Source organism: Carettochelys insculpta, chromosome 1 (assembly GCF_033958435.1).
Source record: "Carettochelys insculpta isolate YL-2023 chromosome 1, ASM3395843v1, whole genome shotgun sequence".
Classification (NCBI taxonomy): Eukaryota; Metazoa; Chordata; order Testudines; family Carettochelyidae; genus Carettochelys; species Carettochelys insculpta.
Genome location: NC_134137.1, coordinates 181,220,750 through 181,240,058, shown reverse-complemented (window position 1 = coordinate 181,240,058; position 19,309 = coordinate 181,220,750). Strand labels below are relative to the sequence as shown.

The 19,309-nt window shown below is 47.9% G+C and overlaps 1 protein-coding gene across 5 annotated transcripts in view; it reads left to right on the top strand.

Annotated features, from left to right (window-relative positions):
* Positions 1 to 19,309, top strand: part of EVA1C (eva-1 homolog C) — a 94,540-nt gene that overhangs the window by 64,275 nt on the left and 10,956 nt on the right. For all 5 annotated transcript variants that reach the window (XM_074996932.1, XM_074996953.1, XM_074996966.1 and 2 more), the window contains one exon: positions 7,751 to 7,894. In XM_074996932.1, the coding sequence (XP_074853033.1) occupies positions 7,751 to 7,894 (144 nt within the window). The remainder of the gene's footprint in view (positions 1 to 7,750; positions 7,895 to 19,309) is intronic.

The following is a 19,309-nucleotide window of genomic DNA, read 5'->3' as shown; positions in this document are numbered from 1 at the left end:
AGTCTTTCAAAGACTTTGGGTTCTGTACTTTCTTCCAAAGCAAGGGATGGTTTCGCCATCAGTGATATTTTTAGCCCGATTCAGTGCTTTGTTCACTCATGTACTTGGATCTGAAAGGTATCAGGAATATAGTTCATGAACACAAATGTATTACATGTGTTTGCTACAGTTAGCAACACCACTGAGCATTTTCTGATGCACAAACTGGGCCTCATTTAATATGCTCCTGCATAAACTGCACATGTTTGTATCCTTTTTGAATTTTCAGCATTAATGAGCTCAAGAATTGCAATATTTCCTCCTGTCAGTTCCTGTCCCCAGAATCACCTTTGGGCTCTGCAAAGCAAGAGCCATTCTGATTTGATAGTGTGAAATTTCTGTTTTCAATTTATTTAAAATTATAAGTGCTGACTAACTCTTTTAGTTGAAGAGACAGCCTTGAGAACCAATACATGAAAATCAATGACCACTCTGGAAAGGAACAAACCACATGGCTTTGCTTCTGCAGTAGGAAGTTGGTGAGGACCTTCTGTCCCATGAACACATGTGTTAATTAATATTTGTATTATCGTAATCCCTAGCAGCCCCAGTCATAAACCAGAAATCTATGGGGCTGTGCAAACAGGAAAAGCAAAAAACAAAAAAACAGTTCATGCCCGCAAAAAGCTTATGCTCAAAGTGAAATACACCTATGTTTGAGGTGCATCCCCAAAAAACCCATCTCATTAACTCTCATAATCATTAGGCCAGTCCTGAGCACAGCAGTGGGTTAGTATTGGACAGCAGTTAGTAACGTTTGGGAAAGTACTGGAACGAAGAACTTCCTTTCACAGGCTTGGCTAAAATTGCCATTAGAGCCAGCTGTGGCCATTCCATTGAACTGCAAGTTTTTCATTTGGAGGAAAGAGCATACAGGCTGAAATTTGAGAAGCTTTAGGACAGCAGAAGAGGAATTGCCACTAATTAAATCCTGAACAATTTATGGCTACAGTGGCTAGGTGTAATTTGCATGCCAAAACATTTCAGACTAAAGCTAATGACTAGCTGAAAGAGACCTTCCTCCGGAAACAAGATTTACTAATCTGTTAAATGACTAGGGTCAGTGGTGATGTTTTACAGATACATTAAAATCCTTTTTGAGTTCCCATAGTCCAGTTTCACTCAGCTAAATGTCCACTTTAAAAAACCCACCACCAACACTATTCGCACATAGTTGACAATCTCAACAGCAAGGCATGGAGAATTAATTATCTTCTTTCCCTTGAGAGGGCTCCTTCAGATTGGGGTGAAGTAAACTGGCAGTGTGGGGATGATTATACTGATACTTTCTCAATTCTGTAAATTCTGTTGATGGAAGACTTCAGCTTCCAGATCCATCAATCTGCAATTAATTTCAAACATGTAGATACTGGTTCAGCAAACTGTGAAAAACACATACCTATTTAAAAATTAAGGCATTCAAAAAAAATAACTTGTGCTTACATTCAAACCTTAGTGTATGCTTAAATTCAACTTTGTTCAGGAAAGCTCTTACACATATGCTTATTTTTAAGTACTCATTTTAGTTCCATTTTGTTCATGGAACTATTCCTTCATATGCTTAAAGTTAAGAACTGTTTAAATTTCTTGCTGAACCGGATCCTCAAAAACACCAAAACTAATTAACAACACTTTTGGAAATAATGTGCTTTGACTGGAAAACAGGTCCTGTTTGCAGAATAGAATCTACGTAACCCATTGTAGCCAGAAAGACCATAAGGTTGCACAATCATGAATTAATCTCTCCCATTTGAAAAGTGCATTATTCTCTGCTTTCTATTACTGAAGGAAAGTTGACTTATTTTCTGATTAAATAATGGTGTCCTAAAATTAAATTTTCAAATATGATATTCAGATCAGATCAGGGAGAAATGTTTTGGACTGTTTCACTTTATTAAATTTTCCATGTGAATGACCTGTGAACAGATTTATTTATACACATCTACCATCATTGACATGGTAATATGATAAATTGCATTTACTGTGACTAACTGTGACAGGGCCTCCTGTCCAACCCTTCTTCTGAGGGCTTACACCCCACACCAGCCACTCACCCGTAGTCCCTAGCAGCTTACTCTACAGTCCAGGCCCAACCTCTGGGGCAGTCCGGCCTTGTGGCCCTGGCAGTAACGCTCTCTCTCAGGGCAGTCAGGCCTCAGTAGCCTAGTCGCTCCTGTAGCAGGTCAGGCTCCCCCTTTTTTAAGGTCACAGGGGTGGGGATAGGGGATCCCAGGCCCTCCCTCTCCATCAGGCCACAGCACAGGGCTCTGTGGGTGGTGCAGGTTGCTCGCACCCGCTAGTTCAGCGGGGAATCCTCCAAAACACGCTGAGCTCACCAGGCTGTCTTCTGGCTCCCTGCTCCTGAGCTACTTCCTACCCTATCTAGAGGCATAGGCTGCTGCTCCTCTGCCCACTGCTGTTCTTCAGGCTTGATCCCCAGGCTGCTGTTGCCCCAGGGTTGCTGCTGCTGCTACTGTTGCCACTGCCTAGTTAGGGCAGGACATCTTTCTCCCCTGCTGGCCAGCCCCAGCTGGCTGGCTTCTCTGGTCTTTGTAGTGGGGCTGCAGCTGGCACGCACTCAACAGGACCATTGGGGAAGGGCCTTCTCCAGCAAGTAAGCCTGGCCCCTACCCCTCAGGCCAGTACAGGGTTGGTACACCCTGCCACCCAGACTCACCTGAATTCTTCCCATTAATACGTTTCTTCTGGGATTACTTCTCTTATGTCAAACCTCCTTTAAGCTGTGCTTATTCTTCCCCTCCCTTAAGTGGTGCCAGATGAGGAGGATGGTCCTCGTAATGTTTGTGACAAAGAACCCTGTAGCACTGGTGATTCAGGGAAAGAGAGGCTTTGTTTTCACTCCTTAGAAAGGTATGTTTTTTTTTTACTTCAGGGTATCTAATGCTGTGACATTTGGGGGGTTCAGACAGGCCAGTTAGGGGTTTGGTTACCATTTGCCTTATAATCCTGGGAGACTTGTGACGGAGCAGCTTTGGTCCAGCACTCTGATCCCATCAGTCTCCCAGCAGCTCAGTAGTCTCACATGCAAGTTTGCCAACTTGACTACTCCTTGCCACCCACCTGAGGACCTTTCTAGTCCTAAATTTGCCCGAAAATTGTCCAACTGTAGGAGCCAGTCCCTGTCAGAGAAAACCTTGAGTTTGCTGCCTTTACAGAGACAATAAAACCATCCAGTCTGTTGGCTTTTTGGCAGCACAAACCTTAGGGAACTTACCCAGCACTGATGATTGATAAAGAAAGGAAGACAAGTTTATTAACGAATGAACTTGTATTAAGTGACACCAGGTATAAGGGATAAATGTAGCAGTAAAACAAGCAAATAAAAGTGAAAACACACATCTAGAAGACTAAAACTTAATCTAGCAAAATAGCATTTTGCTCTTAATGATTTCTCTTACACACAGACATTTCCTTTCCAGACATTTACTGGCCAGGATCTATCACAGAGAAATCCTTGGTTTCATTGTCTCCTAATGTGAAGGATAAAGATGGAGTCTCCCTCTGCCCAAAAAGATCCCTCTGTCTGTCTGGGGTGCAAGAGCTGAGTTCGTTCTCTGTCTCTTGAGTTCAAGATCAGGTTAAACCCTGCTGGTATAGCTCAATAACAGTGTCTATTATTATTTTTAATTTGTAAATTGAGGTAAACCCACATTTCTTTGTCTAAGACAGACCTATTTATCACCGTTTACCTAAGCTAAGCTGTCTGATATTAAACATGTTCCAGTAACATCACACAGAGTGAATTCTTAACTTTATATATCATGTTAACATATGCATTGTAAAATTATATTGCTAATCAGCATGTATCTTTCATGTGGCACCTCACAAGGCATATTTGGCACAAATAGTATTGCAATAGTACATATGATATGAAAACAAAGGGTATCTAGGGTCACAAATACAAGAGCTAGCCTGAAGTAAATGCATAGTGTGGTCAAAGTACTTCAGTTTTACCATGAGGTAGAAAGTAACCCCACTGGGGATATAGAATTGATCTCATCTAGATTATTGGTAAAGTTAAAGTACCTGGTCTCTATTTTTTTTTCAGGATCGCTTATGCAGGTTAGCTACCCTGAGGCAAAAATATATCTTTTTTTGATAGTGAAACAACACCCCAGAGACAACATACAGCAGTGGCAGCAGAGAGAGAGGGAAAATTGGATGAAGGAAGTGAGGGAACTTGAAGATAAGAGGAGGACAAAGAGGAATGAAAGGATTAGTGTGAAAAAAAATAAGGTAAAGAACAAAATCAAGAATGAAGGACAGAAGGTAGAACCACAGCTAGAAATATGTGGGGGTGGGATAGAGGGTGGAAGAACACAAGAGAGAAAAGGCTCAGAATGGACACTGGAGATAGTGAGGAAACAGGTGAGACAACCAAGATGCAGTGTGGAATATGGTGAAAGAAGAATAGCTAGGCACCAACTACAAACTGGTGCTTCAGTCAAGAAAAGGATGGACTCACTCACTCACCTAGGGCAAATTTTCAAAGATGTCTCTACCCAGTCCCATAATTTGCACTGCCATTCTATGCATTCAGAAACCTGAATTTGAATGTGAGAACAGCAGCTTTCATATGCAGCTCACCTGGTTCAGCAATCTCTTTGATTTATCTGAGTAATTTCTGCTTTGGGAAGTTTTCATGAGCAAAATTGCAGGGGCATATTTGAAGCTGTTCTTGAAAAAGTACTTTTTAATAGTAAATGTAAAGGGTTACCACCAACTGAACCACAAGTGCCAGTGTCCTAGCTGTGCAGGAATTATTAGAACAATAACAAGCACGCATAAAAAGTGTGCATGAAGATGTAGAATATTTTGAACTGCACTGTTTAGCTGTTAAACACTGGATAGCCTACAGAGGGCAATTAAATAATTTTCTTTGGTTGTAACACTTAGCATGTTAAGCATAGAAAAACTACACCTTCCTGCAAAAGAAAAAAGGACAAATAATTAGCATGAGAGGTTGGAATGGACCCACCCAACATAAAACCAGGTAGATTTTGGAATTTCCTCCAGAACATTTAGCTGCCAAGAGCCTATCCATCTATTTGATGTGCCAAGAATGGCTCAGGTACAGGAGCCTAACCCAAAGTCAACATGAACATGGACTAAAAGAAGCCATTAATTGAACAGCAACATGAACCAACACCTAAAAAACCTGAAATTAAACGTATTAATTATGTCATTCTACTTGAATGAAACAAGCAACCAACAGCTTGAGCCTCTTATAAAATACCATTCATATAAGGAAGGTTGAAAACAAAGCAAGAGAGGGTGCGGAAAATATAATTAAACTTGCAAGAGCAGTATTATTATCATGAGCACGTCCTGTATTGATCTGATATCTCCTCTACAGAACATTCTTTTGTTTCTTTCATACTTGCCAAGATAAAATATTTTGTTGCCTGGGAGTACCAAAAATGTCTGCAAAAGCTACTCTAAGGTTCAAGAACACCAAATGGAGACTAACAAAACTGAGTCACTGAATCAAAACTCTTCTTTTTTTTTCTTTGTCAGCCCCGAGTTCATAAAATTGTGCTGTGACAGACATGTAATGTGGACAGAGGATTTTGTAAATTAAAGTATTTTTTCTTATAGTTTTCTGAGTCCCATCAAAAGTATAGTGCTTCAGTTTGGGGAATCACCAGCTTTTCCTTACAGCTAAGTATTGCTTTCAAAGAATATGTTTCTCAAAATTACCAGTCACTAGGCCATTTGCCAAAAACAAATAAACAAATGTGGTATCTTCAGACTGGCTAGTCGGGAATACAAATTACTCCTAGTTGTTAAATAATAACCAAGAGGGAGCTGTGCTAGTCTATATATTATCAAAACAAAAAAGCAGTCAAGTAGCACTTTAAAGATTAACAAAATAATTTATTAGGTGAGCTTTCGTGGGATGGACCCATTTCTTCAGACCACAGCCATACCAGAACAGACTAAGTATTGAGTCTGTTCTGGTATGTCTATGGTCTGAAGAAGTGGGTCTGTCCCACAAAAGCTCACCTAATAAATTATTTTTTCAGTCTTTAAAGTGCTACTTGACTGCTTTTTTGTTTTGATAGTTGTGTAAGTTTGGTCGGTGTATAAAAGAATTAAATCTATAAATTACCGATATATTCAGTGTTTGGACTTCAAATTTTGACTCAATATTAAATCTCCATTTTCTTTTCAAAAGTGAATGATTTTTGCCTTGTGTCAAATCTGTTGTGAATCCTATTTAAACATCTTGGCTGCGTCTACACGTGCACGCTACTTTGAAGTAGCGGCAGTAACTTCGAAATAGCGCCCGTCACGTCTACACGTGTTGGGCGCTATTTCGAAGTTGAAATCGACGTTAGGCGGCGAGACGTCGAAGTCGCTAACCCCATGAGCGGATGGGAATAGCGCCCTACTTCGACGTTCAACATCGAAGTAGGGACGTGTAGACGATCCGCGTCCCGCAACATCGAAATAGCGGGGTCCTCCATGGCGGCCATCAGCTGGGGGGTTGAGAGATACTCTCTCTCCAGCCCTTGCGGGGCTCTGTGGTCACCGTGGGCAGCAGCCCTTTGCCCAGGGCTTCTGGCTGCTGCTGCTGCAGCTGGGGGTCCGTGCTGCATATACAGGGTCTGCAACTAGTTGTTGGCTCTGTGTATCTTGCACTGTTTAATGAAAGTGTGTCTGGGAGGGGCCCTTTAAGGGAGCGACTTGCTGTTGAGTCCGCCCCGGGACCCTGTCTGCAGCTGTGCCTGGCTCCCTTATTTCGATGTGTGCTACTTTGCCGTGTAGACGTTCCCTCGCTGTGCCTATTTCGATGTTGGGCTGAGCAACGTCGAAGTTGAACATCGACGTTGCCAGCCCTGGAGGACGTGTAGACGTTATTCATCGAAATAGACTATTTCGATGTCGCAACATCGAAATAAACTATTTCGAAGTTGGGTGCACGTGTAGACGTAGCCCTTGTGATCCTTAGCATGTTTTTCTAAAGTAGCACTAACCAACCAAGATGGAAATGAAGAAGAAAAATGTTAACTGCCTTATTTATTTGGCATTTGTGATCAAAAAGATTGAAATATATTTCTTACCTCTTTAAAGTCCTCAGCTACAGACTCAAAAAAGAAATCATGGAAACCCACAAAGGAAATAAAATAACATTTGTTGGAAGCAGAGCGATCCAGAAAACAATTATCTTCTCTTGTCTTGCAATTTCAAAAGGTTTTATATTTAAAAAAAGACAAAAATGTGTTTTTCTTGTTGGATTTGTGTTTAGTGCATGTGAGAAATTAAAAACTTGTAATGTATCTTTTCTGAAGTAGATTAAAGCAGGTGGGTACTGCATATGAACTTTCCTATTCAGTTAACTTCATCTTCAATGTAGAATACAGATGAATGAGTTTATTTTTATAAAATTACTGTAGGTGGCATGTTACTGAAACTGAGAGCACATTTTTTACCTGCAAAGTGAATATACAAACCACTGGTCCTAATAAATGCAAGGCAAATGTAGAAGTTAGCAAGGTAAGTTTATATTCAATGAAAAACCCTATACATAATTCTGCAGCCCTACTCAAGGAAAACATCTACTGAAATTAATGGGAATTTTGTCTGAATATGGATGGCAGGTTCAGGTTCATAAATTAAACAAGTAGTAGATACTGTCTATGATAACATAAGTATATAATCATCATTTCAGTTTTTTTTCTTTCAGATTGTTTGTCCTACACAGCTTTAGAAGTATTATCAAAGAGGTGTTATGGGAAACAAAGGTGTAAAGTTATTGTCAACAGCAATGATTTTGGAAGTCCATGCCTGCCTGGAGTGAAAAAATATCTTAATGTCAGCTATGCCTGTGGTAAGAGCAAATACGTAATAATTGTGAAGACCTCATTCTATTTGCAGAGCATAAATATAGATTTGTTTAAATAGATGGATGCACAGTGCCAAGAGCTGGATTCTTAAATGTGCCTCCCTATTAGCAGGTGTATTTACTTAGCAAAATATCTGAGATACAGGCTCAATCACAGAGAAATCTACATGACATAAATTGTGGTAATTAAAATGTGCTTGACAAATGCACTCTCTGGTCCGGCACCCTTGGGACCTCAGGGTTCCCAAATGAGGGATTTTGCCAGACTAGAGGAGATTAATGTCTCCCCAACCTTGGCCTCCCCCGCATTTCTCCCTCTGGCCTGCCACAGCTCCCTGGCTCTGCAGATGTGGCCTGCTGCCGAAGCGGGCTCCCCTCTCTGGCTCTGCAAGGGGCAACCAGGGGACACCGGCTTCCTGGCCTCAGCTCAGCATGGTTGCTGGGAACACCAGCACCCCACTCTGGTTCTAGCTTTGGCTCCATGAATCTGTGTGCAGATGCCAACACCTCAACCCCAGCCTCCGCTCTGTTTGGCTGCTGGGTGAACACCAGCATTCTGGCCCTGGCCTCCCCCGGGGCTGCCAGGAGGCCAGCTTGTCTTGCCCTCCTGCCCCAGCCATCTGGTTCAGGTACATCCCTTGTCCAGCAGGACGAGGGATGTTGCCAGACCAAAGAATGTTGGTTTTAGGAGGTTTAGCCTATGAAAAATCCTCCCCCGTGAGGAACGTAGTTACACTGGCCTTCCCCCACCCCCTCCTGGTGTAAACAGTGCTTCTCCTGTCAACAGGAAAGCTTCTCCTGTCAACATAGCCACCACCTCTCTCAGAGGGGAATGAACGAAGCTGTCCTGTTGGTGTAGTAGCATCTTCACTAAAGTTCTACAGGGGTGCCCCAGAGTAGCTGTACCTGTGAAGACAGAGATAGATTAAGATTTACTGGGGAGCTAGGGACAAAGAACTTTGGGGCCCCCCACACCTCCCACTGCCATGGAGCCACACCTACTGCTCCTCCCTTCCCCCTCACCCTAAGCCCTGCTCCTGGCCAGGTCAGAAGCCAGAGCCAGGATGATCTAAGAGCCACCTAGGGAACCCTGAGCCACTGAGGGGAGGCCTGGACCCTCCTCTTGCCAAGGGGACAGTGACACAGGTCGGGGTTGCTAACCAGCATTGTCTCTTTTACATTTCCCCTTTTTCCTCACAGTGTGCAGCAACAACTCTGCTGTTGTTGCTGCTTCCTGTTGTGGAGGTACAGTTTGAATTGTTGAACCATTTGCCAGGTTTGGGGATTAGGAAGGAATTTTTCCCTCAGGGCAAGATTGACAAGGTTCTTGCTAAATTATTTCGCTTTCTTAGCAGCATCCTGGAGGCCCAGGTTCAGGTAAATAGGGAGCAAAGACAGGATTTAAAAGTTGTAAGTTCATAAATGAGTTTGTAATTTTGACACAGAGAGGGAGCATGTTTCATGCCCCCTAGAAGTCCACCCAAGTCATTGCACCTGAGCACGAAAGAACTGGGGCTCTGCATTTTGGCAGCTGGGTAATGGCAGCCGGAAGGGATGTAGCTGGCTTCAGTGTGCGTAGTATGGCTTGATTCAAGTCAATAGGTGTCTGTCTTATTGAGTTCCTTTCCTATATGAGTTCTTCAGGGAGTTTTGGATCAGGCCCTATTGCTATACTACTGAAATTTCACTAGTATCATTAACTTCCCCAGTGCTCTTTCTTACCACCTTGCCCAAGTACTAATGTAAAACACTTGTACAACAGGAAGCAGCAATCTGTGCTGTTAATGGAAATGAGGTGTTAACTCTTGGCAGTCTCACCAGAGATTCTTGGGCTTCATAGGCTGGAAAGCTGTGCATCCTGACCCTTCCCTGTGGTGCAGCTGCAAATTCCTCCCCCACCCCGCCATGAAGAATATGCTGAATTAACACAATGGGGAAACATTGTGGAGTTTTCTGAATCTATCTCTAGCATGTCTTTCTGTGGGAGAGGCCCCAATAGCACTACTTGGAGTTTATGTGCATGGTTGGCAATTAGTAGCCATTTTGGGATTGATTCTTATTTTAGTTGTACAGTGTCGTATATCTGAAGATTGTAGAAAGTATAATAATTGGTGGATTATCTGGAAGGCAGGTTCCTCACAGTCACAATAGGGGACTTTTCAACGTCGCTGCCTCTACACTACGAACTTACTTTGAAGTTAACTTTGAAATAAGGGGCTACTTTGAAGTAGCCTACAGATCAGCTGCACACACTTTTCCTTACTTTGAAGTTAACTTTGAAGTAAGGGAGGCTAACTTCAAAGTCACTACTCCTTTCCTGGGAACAAAGTAGTGGCTTACTTTGAAGTTTAACTTCGAAGTTAAGTGTGTGTAGATGCTCTACACTCCCTACTTTGAAGTAAGGAGTCCGCCAAGGAGGCGGCTCCCCTGGAGGACAGAGACAGTCTGGCCAGCCCAGGCAGGGCTCTATAGCCGTGTCTACACGTGCACGCTACTTCGAAGTAGTGGCACTAACTTCGAAATAGTGCCCGTCACGGCTACACGTGTTGGGCACTATTTCGATGTTAACATCGACGTTAGGCGGTGAGACATTGAAGCCGCTAACCCCATGAGGGGATGGGAATAGCACCCTACTTCGAAGTTGAACATCGAAGTAGGGCACGTGTAGCCGATCCGCGTCCCGCAACATCGAAATAGCGGCGTCTGCCATGGCGGCCATCAGCTGAGGGGTTGAGAGATGCTCTCTCTCCAGCCCCTGCGGGGCTCTATGGTCACCGCATGCAGCAGCCCTTAGCCCAGGGCTTCTGGCTGCTGCTGCTGCAGCTGGGGATCCATGCTGCATGCACAGGGTCTGCAACCAGTTGTCGGCTCTGTGGCTCTTGTGTTGTTTAGTGCAACTGTGTCTGGGAGGGGCCCTTTAAGGGAGCGGCTTGCTGTTGAGTCCGCCCTGTGACCCTGTCTGCAGCTGTGCCTGGCACCCTTATTTCGATGTGTGCTACTTTGGCGTGTAGACGTTCCCTCGCAGTGCCTATTTCGATGTGGTGCTGCCCAACGTCAAAGTTGAACGTCGACGTTGCCAGCCCTGGAGGACGTGTAGATGCTATTCATCGAAATAGCCTATTTCGATGTCGCTACATCGAAATAAGCTACTTCGATGTAGGCTTCATGTGTAGACGTAGCCTATGGTCCCTATCGGCTGCTTTTAAGGAAGCAGCTCCCTGGCAGCCCCAGGCAGGAAGCTGAGAGTGTGCCACAAGCAGGGGCAGCACGAGCTCTCCCTCGGAGTGCCCCTGCATGAAGCACCAGCCCACCTCTGCATCCCCTGGCCACCACGGCACCATGCCGTGACCCCCATATCCCTCTGGGTGCCCCAGACAAGGGGCCCACGGGCTCACTGGGCCCAGGCAAGAGCCGTGCCAGGAGGGGACCCTCCTGGACAGAGGACAAGCTGAAGGACCTCCTCACTCTGTGGGGGAGGAGGAGATCATTTGGCAAACGAGCACCCACCAGCACAATGCTGAGCCCTGCCACCAGCTGGCCAGCAGCCTCACTGCCCGAGGCCACCCTGACCTCACTAGCAGCAGCGTCAGGATAAGGGTGAAGGAGCTGAGGCAGGCATATTGCAAAGCTCATGATGCTGTCCGCTGGTTGGGGACACAGCCCATGCGCTGCCCCCACTATAGAGAGCTGCACAGGCTCCTGGGGCCAAGGGAGGCGGCCACCCCGGAGCACCTCATGGACACCGCCGGTCCCACCCGCCCTCCCAGACAGCAGCGAGGAGACGGTCCCCTCCAGCACCACCAGCCTCCCGCGCGGGGACTGGCCCACCGAGACCGAGGGTGATGATGAGGGCTCTGGCAATGGGACCTTCATCATCTTCCTCCCCTCTGGGACACCCAGCCAGGCACTGTCGAGCCGAGCCAAGCCCAAGCCCTGGGAGGTTGCAGCCGGTATGTACGAGGCAAGCAGGACATCACAAGGGCCAGGGATGGGGACCCCTGGGAACAGCCCACATGCCTGGGAACCAGGGAGGGGGAGGGAACATGGGCCAACCCTTGCCAAGCGGGAACCTCTGGGCATCCGGGATCTCACGTGCCATCGGGCGGCGGGGGATCGGGGCAGAGAGCAATGGAGCGGGGGACCCAGTCCCTCCTGGGGTTGGGAGCCAGCACTTATGGGCCATCCCACATCCCCTTGTGTCTCCACAGGTCCTGTGCCAGTCAGCTGCCACAACACTTCAGAGCGGGCCACAGTCGCAGGGGGACGGCAGGCCGCCCCATTGCCCCAACCCACATCACCCCATGGCTGCGGCTGGGCCTCCCGTAGACAACACTGGAGGGATGAGGAGGCAGCTGTCAACCGGGTGGTTGTGTCGGAGATGACTGGGGTGGTCCAGGACTGGCTGATGATGGAACAGGAGGTGTGGGTGAGGCTGGCCATCAGCGTGGACACGGTGGCCCACGCCTTGGCTGCCCACCTTGCCCAGCCTCCCACCGCCTCACCAGCCTGGCTCGCAGCTGCCTCTCCCACAGCTGCCCACCGCGTGGCGGACCTGGCACCAGCCAAGCACCTCGAGCTGGCTCGGTGGCTGCTGGCCGAGGCGGGTGCCCCTGACCCAGCCCCAATGGACCCCCACACACCCTGCGGAGGCTGAGCCCGCGGCACTTCTACCCCAGACCCACTTCCCTGGGGTACCGGCCCTGTTGCAGCTCCACGGGGCCCCAGACTCAGGGGAATAGGGGCGGCCACGGCTGACCTATCTCCTGGCCCCCCACCCCTCTGGGCAACTGACCCTTCTCCTGTCCCAGCCACTCCTCCCAGTTCAGTACCCCCACATAGGCCACCTCCCAGTTCAGTCCTCCCATCCCAGCTCCCTTCCCAGTTCAGTGCCCCCACCTAGGCTCCCTGCCTCCCCCTGCCTACTGTTCCCCCGTGCACACTAAATAGGTAACCACGTTTCATTGTGTTTTGTGTAGTTTGTTGTTCCTACCTTAACCCTGTGTTCCTGGTGCTTGGTGGGAGAGTAGTTGGGAGGCAGCATGAGGGGTGGGGGTGGGGTGGCGTGGCGTGTGTTGTGGAATGTGGCTGGGGGGATCAGGGCAGGCTCTGTGTGAAGGCCTGGCATAGGGCCTTCTGGATCCTGACTCCGTCCCTCTGTGCCTCATGGCATGGGGTAGCGGCTGGCTGATCATAGCCAGCCCCTGGGTCTGCAGCCCAGCCCTGGATAAAGGGCTCCTGGCAGCCCTCCACAAGGTTATGGAGGGTACAGCAGGCAGTGAGTACTGAAGGGATGTTCGTGAGGCTGACATCCAGCCTGGTGAGGAGGCTGCAAAACCTCCCCTTCAGCCTCCCGAACTCTTGCTCTACTGTGTCCCGGCATGGTTGAGGTGACCATTAAAGGTGTCCTGGGCTGGTGTGGTGCGTCTGGTATAGGGCCCCATGAGCTACGGGTGCAGTGGGTACATGGCATCAGCTACAATGCAGGGGGGCATCGTGATATCCCCAAGTGGGAGCTCCCGTTGGGGGGGACATACATGCCCGCCTGCATCCGGAGTCCCAGCCATGAATTCCAGAACACCCGAGCATCATGGTCCCTGCCCAGCCACCCCACGCGCACGTCCAGGAAACAGCCCCTTGTGTCCACCAGGGCCTGGAGTATCACCAAGTGGTGCCCCTTCCTGTTAATGTATGTGCCCCTGCTGTGGTCCAGAGCCCAGATTGCCACGTGTCCCATTCAGAGCTCCAGGACAACTGGGGAAGCCCAGGCTCTGTGAACCTGGCAAGGGTGGCATCCAGGTCCCCCAGGGACATGACGCGTCGCCGGAGCACAGTTGATGGCTCGGACGACCTGTGGGGGGGCAGGAGGAGATGTCCATGAACACCTGACTGGGAGGCACCCTGCCACCTCCCAGTCTGACCAGGAGGTCCTCTGGCCCCCTCACCAGGGGTCCCCTTTCCCTTTCCCAGTTGCCCCCTCCCCAGGATGGGCCCATGGTGGGGGCTGGATGTACCCCGAACAGTACTGCTCCGATGGTGGCCTTGCCAGCTCCGAAGTGGTGGCCGACGAACCTGTGGCTGTCGGGGGTGGCCAATGGCCACAGTGCGCTGGCTGCATGCTGGTGTCCCGGTGCTGGAGGACTAGGGCGAGCCAGTGGCAGAGGTCCTCGTATGTTGGGCAGATCATGCAGAAGTTCCTCAGCCACTGCTCATCATCACAGTCCTCCAGCACCAGACGGTCCCACCAGTTGGTGCTGGTGGAGAAGGCCCACTGGCACTGGCTTGGGCAGGGGGGCTGGGTGAGGGGCCGCAGGGTCGTGGCCAGGGCCTGGAGGCCGGGTCCTGTGCAGGCAACCTGGCCGCACTGCTGGCATAGCAGGGTGAGCAGCATGGCCAGCAGGCTGAGCAGGGTGGAGAGGGCATTGTCCTTGGGGAGGGTGTGAGCTAGTATGGTCTCTGGCTGTTCTCCCCTGCACGTGCTCTGTTGCTCTCCACAACCTGGCAGCCTTGAGTATGGGCAGGGTGGGAGTGTTGGGAGGGGCCCATTAAGGGGTTGGCTGGCTGCAAGCTCGGAAGGTCTTGTCGGCCATGCAACCCTATGCCCGCATCATCTCCTGGCCTCTTACTTCCAAGCAGGGGCTAACTGTGTGTAGACGCTTAACTTCAAAGTAGGGGAAAGCCTACTTCAAAGTAAGGGAGGGAGCATTTTGTGTGCAGATGCTCTACTTTGAAGTTATACTTTGATGTAAGCAACTTCAAAGTTATTTTGTAGTGTAGATGCAGCCTGTGTGTTTTAGATTTAGAGCTTTTTAGAGTGTATCCTCATATACTGCTTTTCAGGTGAGAGGGATTGCTATTTATTTTCATGAAGAAGGAGCTGGAGGTTTGCCAGGGGCTAAAACAGAATGTACTTAGACAGTAAATTTTGCATTTATAAAAGTGAATTATTGGAATTCCCTTTAATTGTACTACCAATAATTATGACACCTTGCTCTTTATTTATGGGCTGAGGAGTGTGTGTGTGGTAAGATAACTTATACTATTAATCACTGTAGTGGTTTTGCAAAGACACATAAACCAGGTAGTAGATAACATTTTTCTGTTTTACTGGCACATTTGCAGTTTTTTGTTTTGTTTTCTGCCAAATACTACCATACTGTGCAATCTGAAGCATTAGCACGTGATTTTCAGCTCTATTTATTTTACGGATCATCTAGTAGCCATGAGAAAAGAAGCGTTTTGGAATTCTTGACATTCCACACACAAGGAAGGAAGCTGATTTTTAAAGCAGACCTCTCCAGAAATTTCTGATTATGGCAGTAAATCAAATTTTACTTTGCTAAAGCAATTGCCTCTGCAGCCAAACTGAACTGAACAGGTAGCACATCACGCTGGCAAGATCAACAAGACGTCCTGTGGCACCTTATAGACTAACAGATATTTTGGAGCATAAGCTTTCGTGGGCAAAGACCCGCTTCATCAGATGCATCTTTGCCCATGAAAGCTTGTGCTCCAGAATATCTGTTAGTCTATAAGGTGCCACAGGACGTCTTGTTGTTCTCGAAGATACAGACTAACATGGCTCCCTCTGTGATACTTGCCACACTGGCAAGGAATGTCTAGATTCTAATGAAGGCAGCTTACTCAATCACAAGTCCACTTCTGCATCAGAATTTCTTCTCGTCTGTGATCTTGTGGTTTCTCTCCGTCAAGGTTCAGATTTTAACATAGACAGTAAGCTGCCTTTATCAGAATCTAGGCATTCCTTGCCAGTGTGATGTGCTACCAGTTCTGTTCAGTTTGGCAGCACAGAGTTTGGGCCTGTAAGTCTTTTCAGGGCTGGCTCTTTTGATTCTTCCACTGTTTGGCTGAGGCCCAGGTGTGCTACTCTGTTTTTACTGGTTTCTTATCCTACGGGTCTGACTGGGCTCTGAGCACTAGGGTTTCCTCCCGTTGGGAACCTGTGGCAAAAGGTAGCAATTAACAGCCTTCTTTTAAAAAGTTTTTTTTTTTATTTAGCAGTTGTACCAAATTTTCAGAGAAGCAGCCTTTTAAAACAAGAAACAGTCTCTGTGCATAGACAGGGTTCATCTTAGCTACATCTTTAGTGTGAGCTTTGCACTCATCTCAACTCCTATCTACACCCCAAAATCTGCAGCTTACCCTATCAGAGCCTGGGTTGTCTGAAGCTCACGTGCTAATGGTGGTACAGCAGTAATGCTGTGGGGGATGTCATAGTTCCACTTCATCCTCTGCAAATCCAACCATTCTGTGTAGCTCAAGAGTTATTTTGCAGTGTGCTCTGTCACTCAGTCTAAGCTAGCTCAAATGGGCTACGACTACACGTGAAGCCATCGAAATAGCTTATTTCGATGTAGCAACATCGAAATAGGCTATTTCGGTGAGTAACGTCTACACGTCCTCCAGGGCTGGCAACGTCGATGTTCAACTTCGACGTTGCGCGGCACCACATCGAAATAGGCGCTGCGAGGGAACGTCTACACGCCAAAGTAGCACACATCGAAATAAGGGTGCCAGGCACAGCTGCAGACAGGGTCACAGGGCGGACTCAACAGCAAGCCGCTCCCTTAAAGGGCCCCTCCCAGACACACTTGCACTAAACAACACAAGATCCACAGAGCCGACAACTGGTTGCAGACCCTGTGCCTGCAGCATGGATCCCCAGCTGCCGCAGCAGCAGCCAGAAGCCCTGGGCTAAGGGCTGCTGCCCACGGTGACCATAGAGCCCCGCAGGGGCTGGAGAGAGAGCGTCTCTCAACCCCTCAGCTTATGGCCACCATGGCGGACCCCGCTATTTCGAAGTTGCGGGACGCGCAACAACTACACGGTCCCTACTTCGATGTTGAACGTCGAAGTAGGGCGCTATTCCTATCCCCTCATGGGGTTAGCGACTTCGACGTCTCGCCGCCTAATGTCGAAGTTAACTTCGAAATAGCACCCGGCGCGTGTAGCCGTGACGGGTGCTATTTCGAAGTTAGTGCCGCTACTTCGAAGTAGCTTGCACGTGTAGACACAGCTATGGAGTGCTTCAGGTCCAGTGTACTAACTTAACCCATGACCTCATCTACAGTTCAGTGGCACAGCTACAGCTCCATAGCTATATTGGCATGACTCCATAGTGTGGACACTGCCTATAGTGACAGGAGTATTTCCACGGCAGTGGGAACGACATGTCACTGAACAATGGAACTAGGCTGATCGAAGCTACTTCTCCAAGGGGTCAGGCACATTTGTGCTCAGTTGGCTATCCAGAGCAGCCAACCATGTTGCCTTGGCCACACTGTGTCTGTCTGCCCACAGTGGGAAACACCTTTGTGGCTGCTGTATAGTCAATCCAAAAAGCTTCAGCTATGTCTACACTATGAGACAAATTTGAATTTATTAAAATTGATTTTGTAACACTGGGTTTTATAAATTCAAATTGGAGTATCCTCACCTCCCCACCGGCTCCCCACAAAGTTGACTTATTGCTGCCACACTCAATTGCCAAACATCGACTGTTGCTGCAGTGCATTGTGGGAACCTATCCCACAGTTCCCGCAGCCCCATAGTGTTCTGGGTATTTTTGCTGGTGCAGCATAGGAAAAAAATGCCCTGCAAGTGGTTGTGGGTATGTGATGTCATCTTCCCACATTGCATTGCCCTCATTCCCCTCCTGTGCAAAGCAACTGGCCATTATTCCAGGAGGAAGGAAAGAAAAGTAGGGAATGGCATCAACAAAGAGCACCAAGTTAACTGAAATCTCTTGCTTCTATAACTTGAATTGCTTTTTATAACTGTAGCTGTAACTGAATTATTGAGGATTTTACAAAAAGCAGCAGGTGTCTGAGTCTTCTCAGCTCGCCCTCCAGCCACTGTCCCCCCTCCCTTGATTACATCTCATCCCTGAAAATAATACAGAGACAATGCAAAGCTTGACGAAAGAGTTGGATAGTAAAGGTTTGGAAAAAAGATCTTGTGAGGCAGGGTTTTTGGCTTCCCAGTCCATTACACAGCTTCTGTGCCCTGGAATCACCCAGCAGTCTGTGTCTTCTCAACAGGCCATCCACACACTCTTCCCTGTGTTAAGGGGGCCAAAGCTTGAAGGCAGAGGATAGAAAAGGTTAGGAAAAAGATTTTTGGCTTCCCACTAAATTACACGGAGTTGTCCAACATGGTGGATGCCATGGCTTGCCAAATTTCAACAAGCGGTGGTGGTCAGGTGAGGGGCCAGCCCTGATTTACTGTTAGGGTGCCAGACTCCCTTATCCCTTGGGTTGATCAGAGGAGTAAGGACCAGTTGACATGGTCCTTGAAAATATTTTGGGCAGGGGGCAGGAGGGTCCGTGGCTCAAGGGCCAGTTGAAATGGTGCCCCGGCGGTTGCTAGCCCCCAAAAATGTTAGCTGCCGGGGGAAACTTCCCACCAGCAACAGCCACCATCTGAACATCTTTCCTGCTCTTGGAGCCCTCACCGTGCGCAAGCCAAGACATGGTGCTGCCTGGCAGCATGGTCTGCACGTCCTTCCATTGGGCTGGAAGACTCTGACTGTGTGGCACCTGTGGGGGACAGAGGGGGGCTCTGCACAAATATAAACTACAGAAAAGGAGTTTCTCAGCTTCTTATCCAAGCACAACCCTGCCAACAGCCTATCTGCCACGTGGTGAGAGACGGCAGAAAAAAATACAGTGCTCAGCTAGCAGAGGTTGAGACAGAACCATGAATTCTGTGTTGGGGCTATTTTTAATGGGTAGATGCACTGACGGCACCGAGAGCAAAGAAAGAGAGACGTTTCTCAGCCTCTCATGCAAGCAAGACCCCACAGCTACAGGTTTCCTGGTGCTGAATTCAAATTCGTGGGCTTCCTGTTACCTAATTCCTGTGCACCTGGAGAGCACCGGCAATGGAAGCGGCCAGAGCAGAGCACTGAAGGGCATTGTGGGTTACATATGGGACACCTCTGGAGGCTAAAGAATTCGATTTTAAGACGTGGTACTTCCATACCGGCCTTCATTTGGACTTCTAAATTCAAACTTGACACTACAGTCAGCTGTGGTTTCGATGATGTTATGATATCGATATTAGTGCTCCCTAAATCAAGCTAATGGTATTTGCAGCTAAGACAGTGACGTAATATCGCACTAGCTGCCTTAAATTCGAATTTGTCTCATATTGTAGGCATAGCCTTTGTCTACACTGCTAAATATAACGCTTTAACGCAGAAGTGGGGTCACAGCAGGACTGCAAGCAGACTTCTCCCAGAACTCTAGATAAACCACCTCTGTGAGGGGAGTAGCTAACAGCCAGTTTGCACTGGCACTTCACAGCACTGTAACCTTCTGCAGTTGGTGTGTGGCGGGGGGCAGCGCTTTTCACACTTCTGAGCAAAAAAAGGTTACAGTG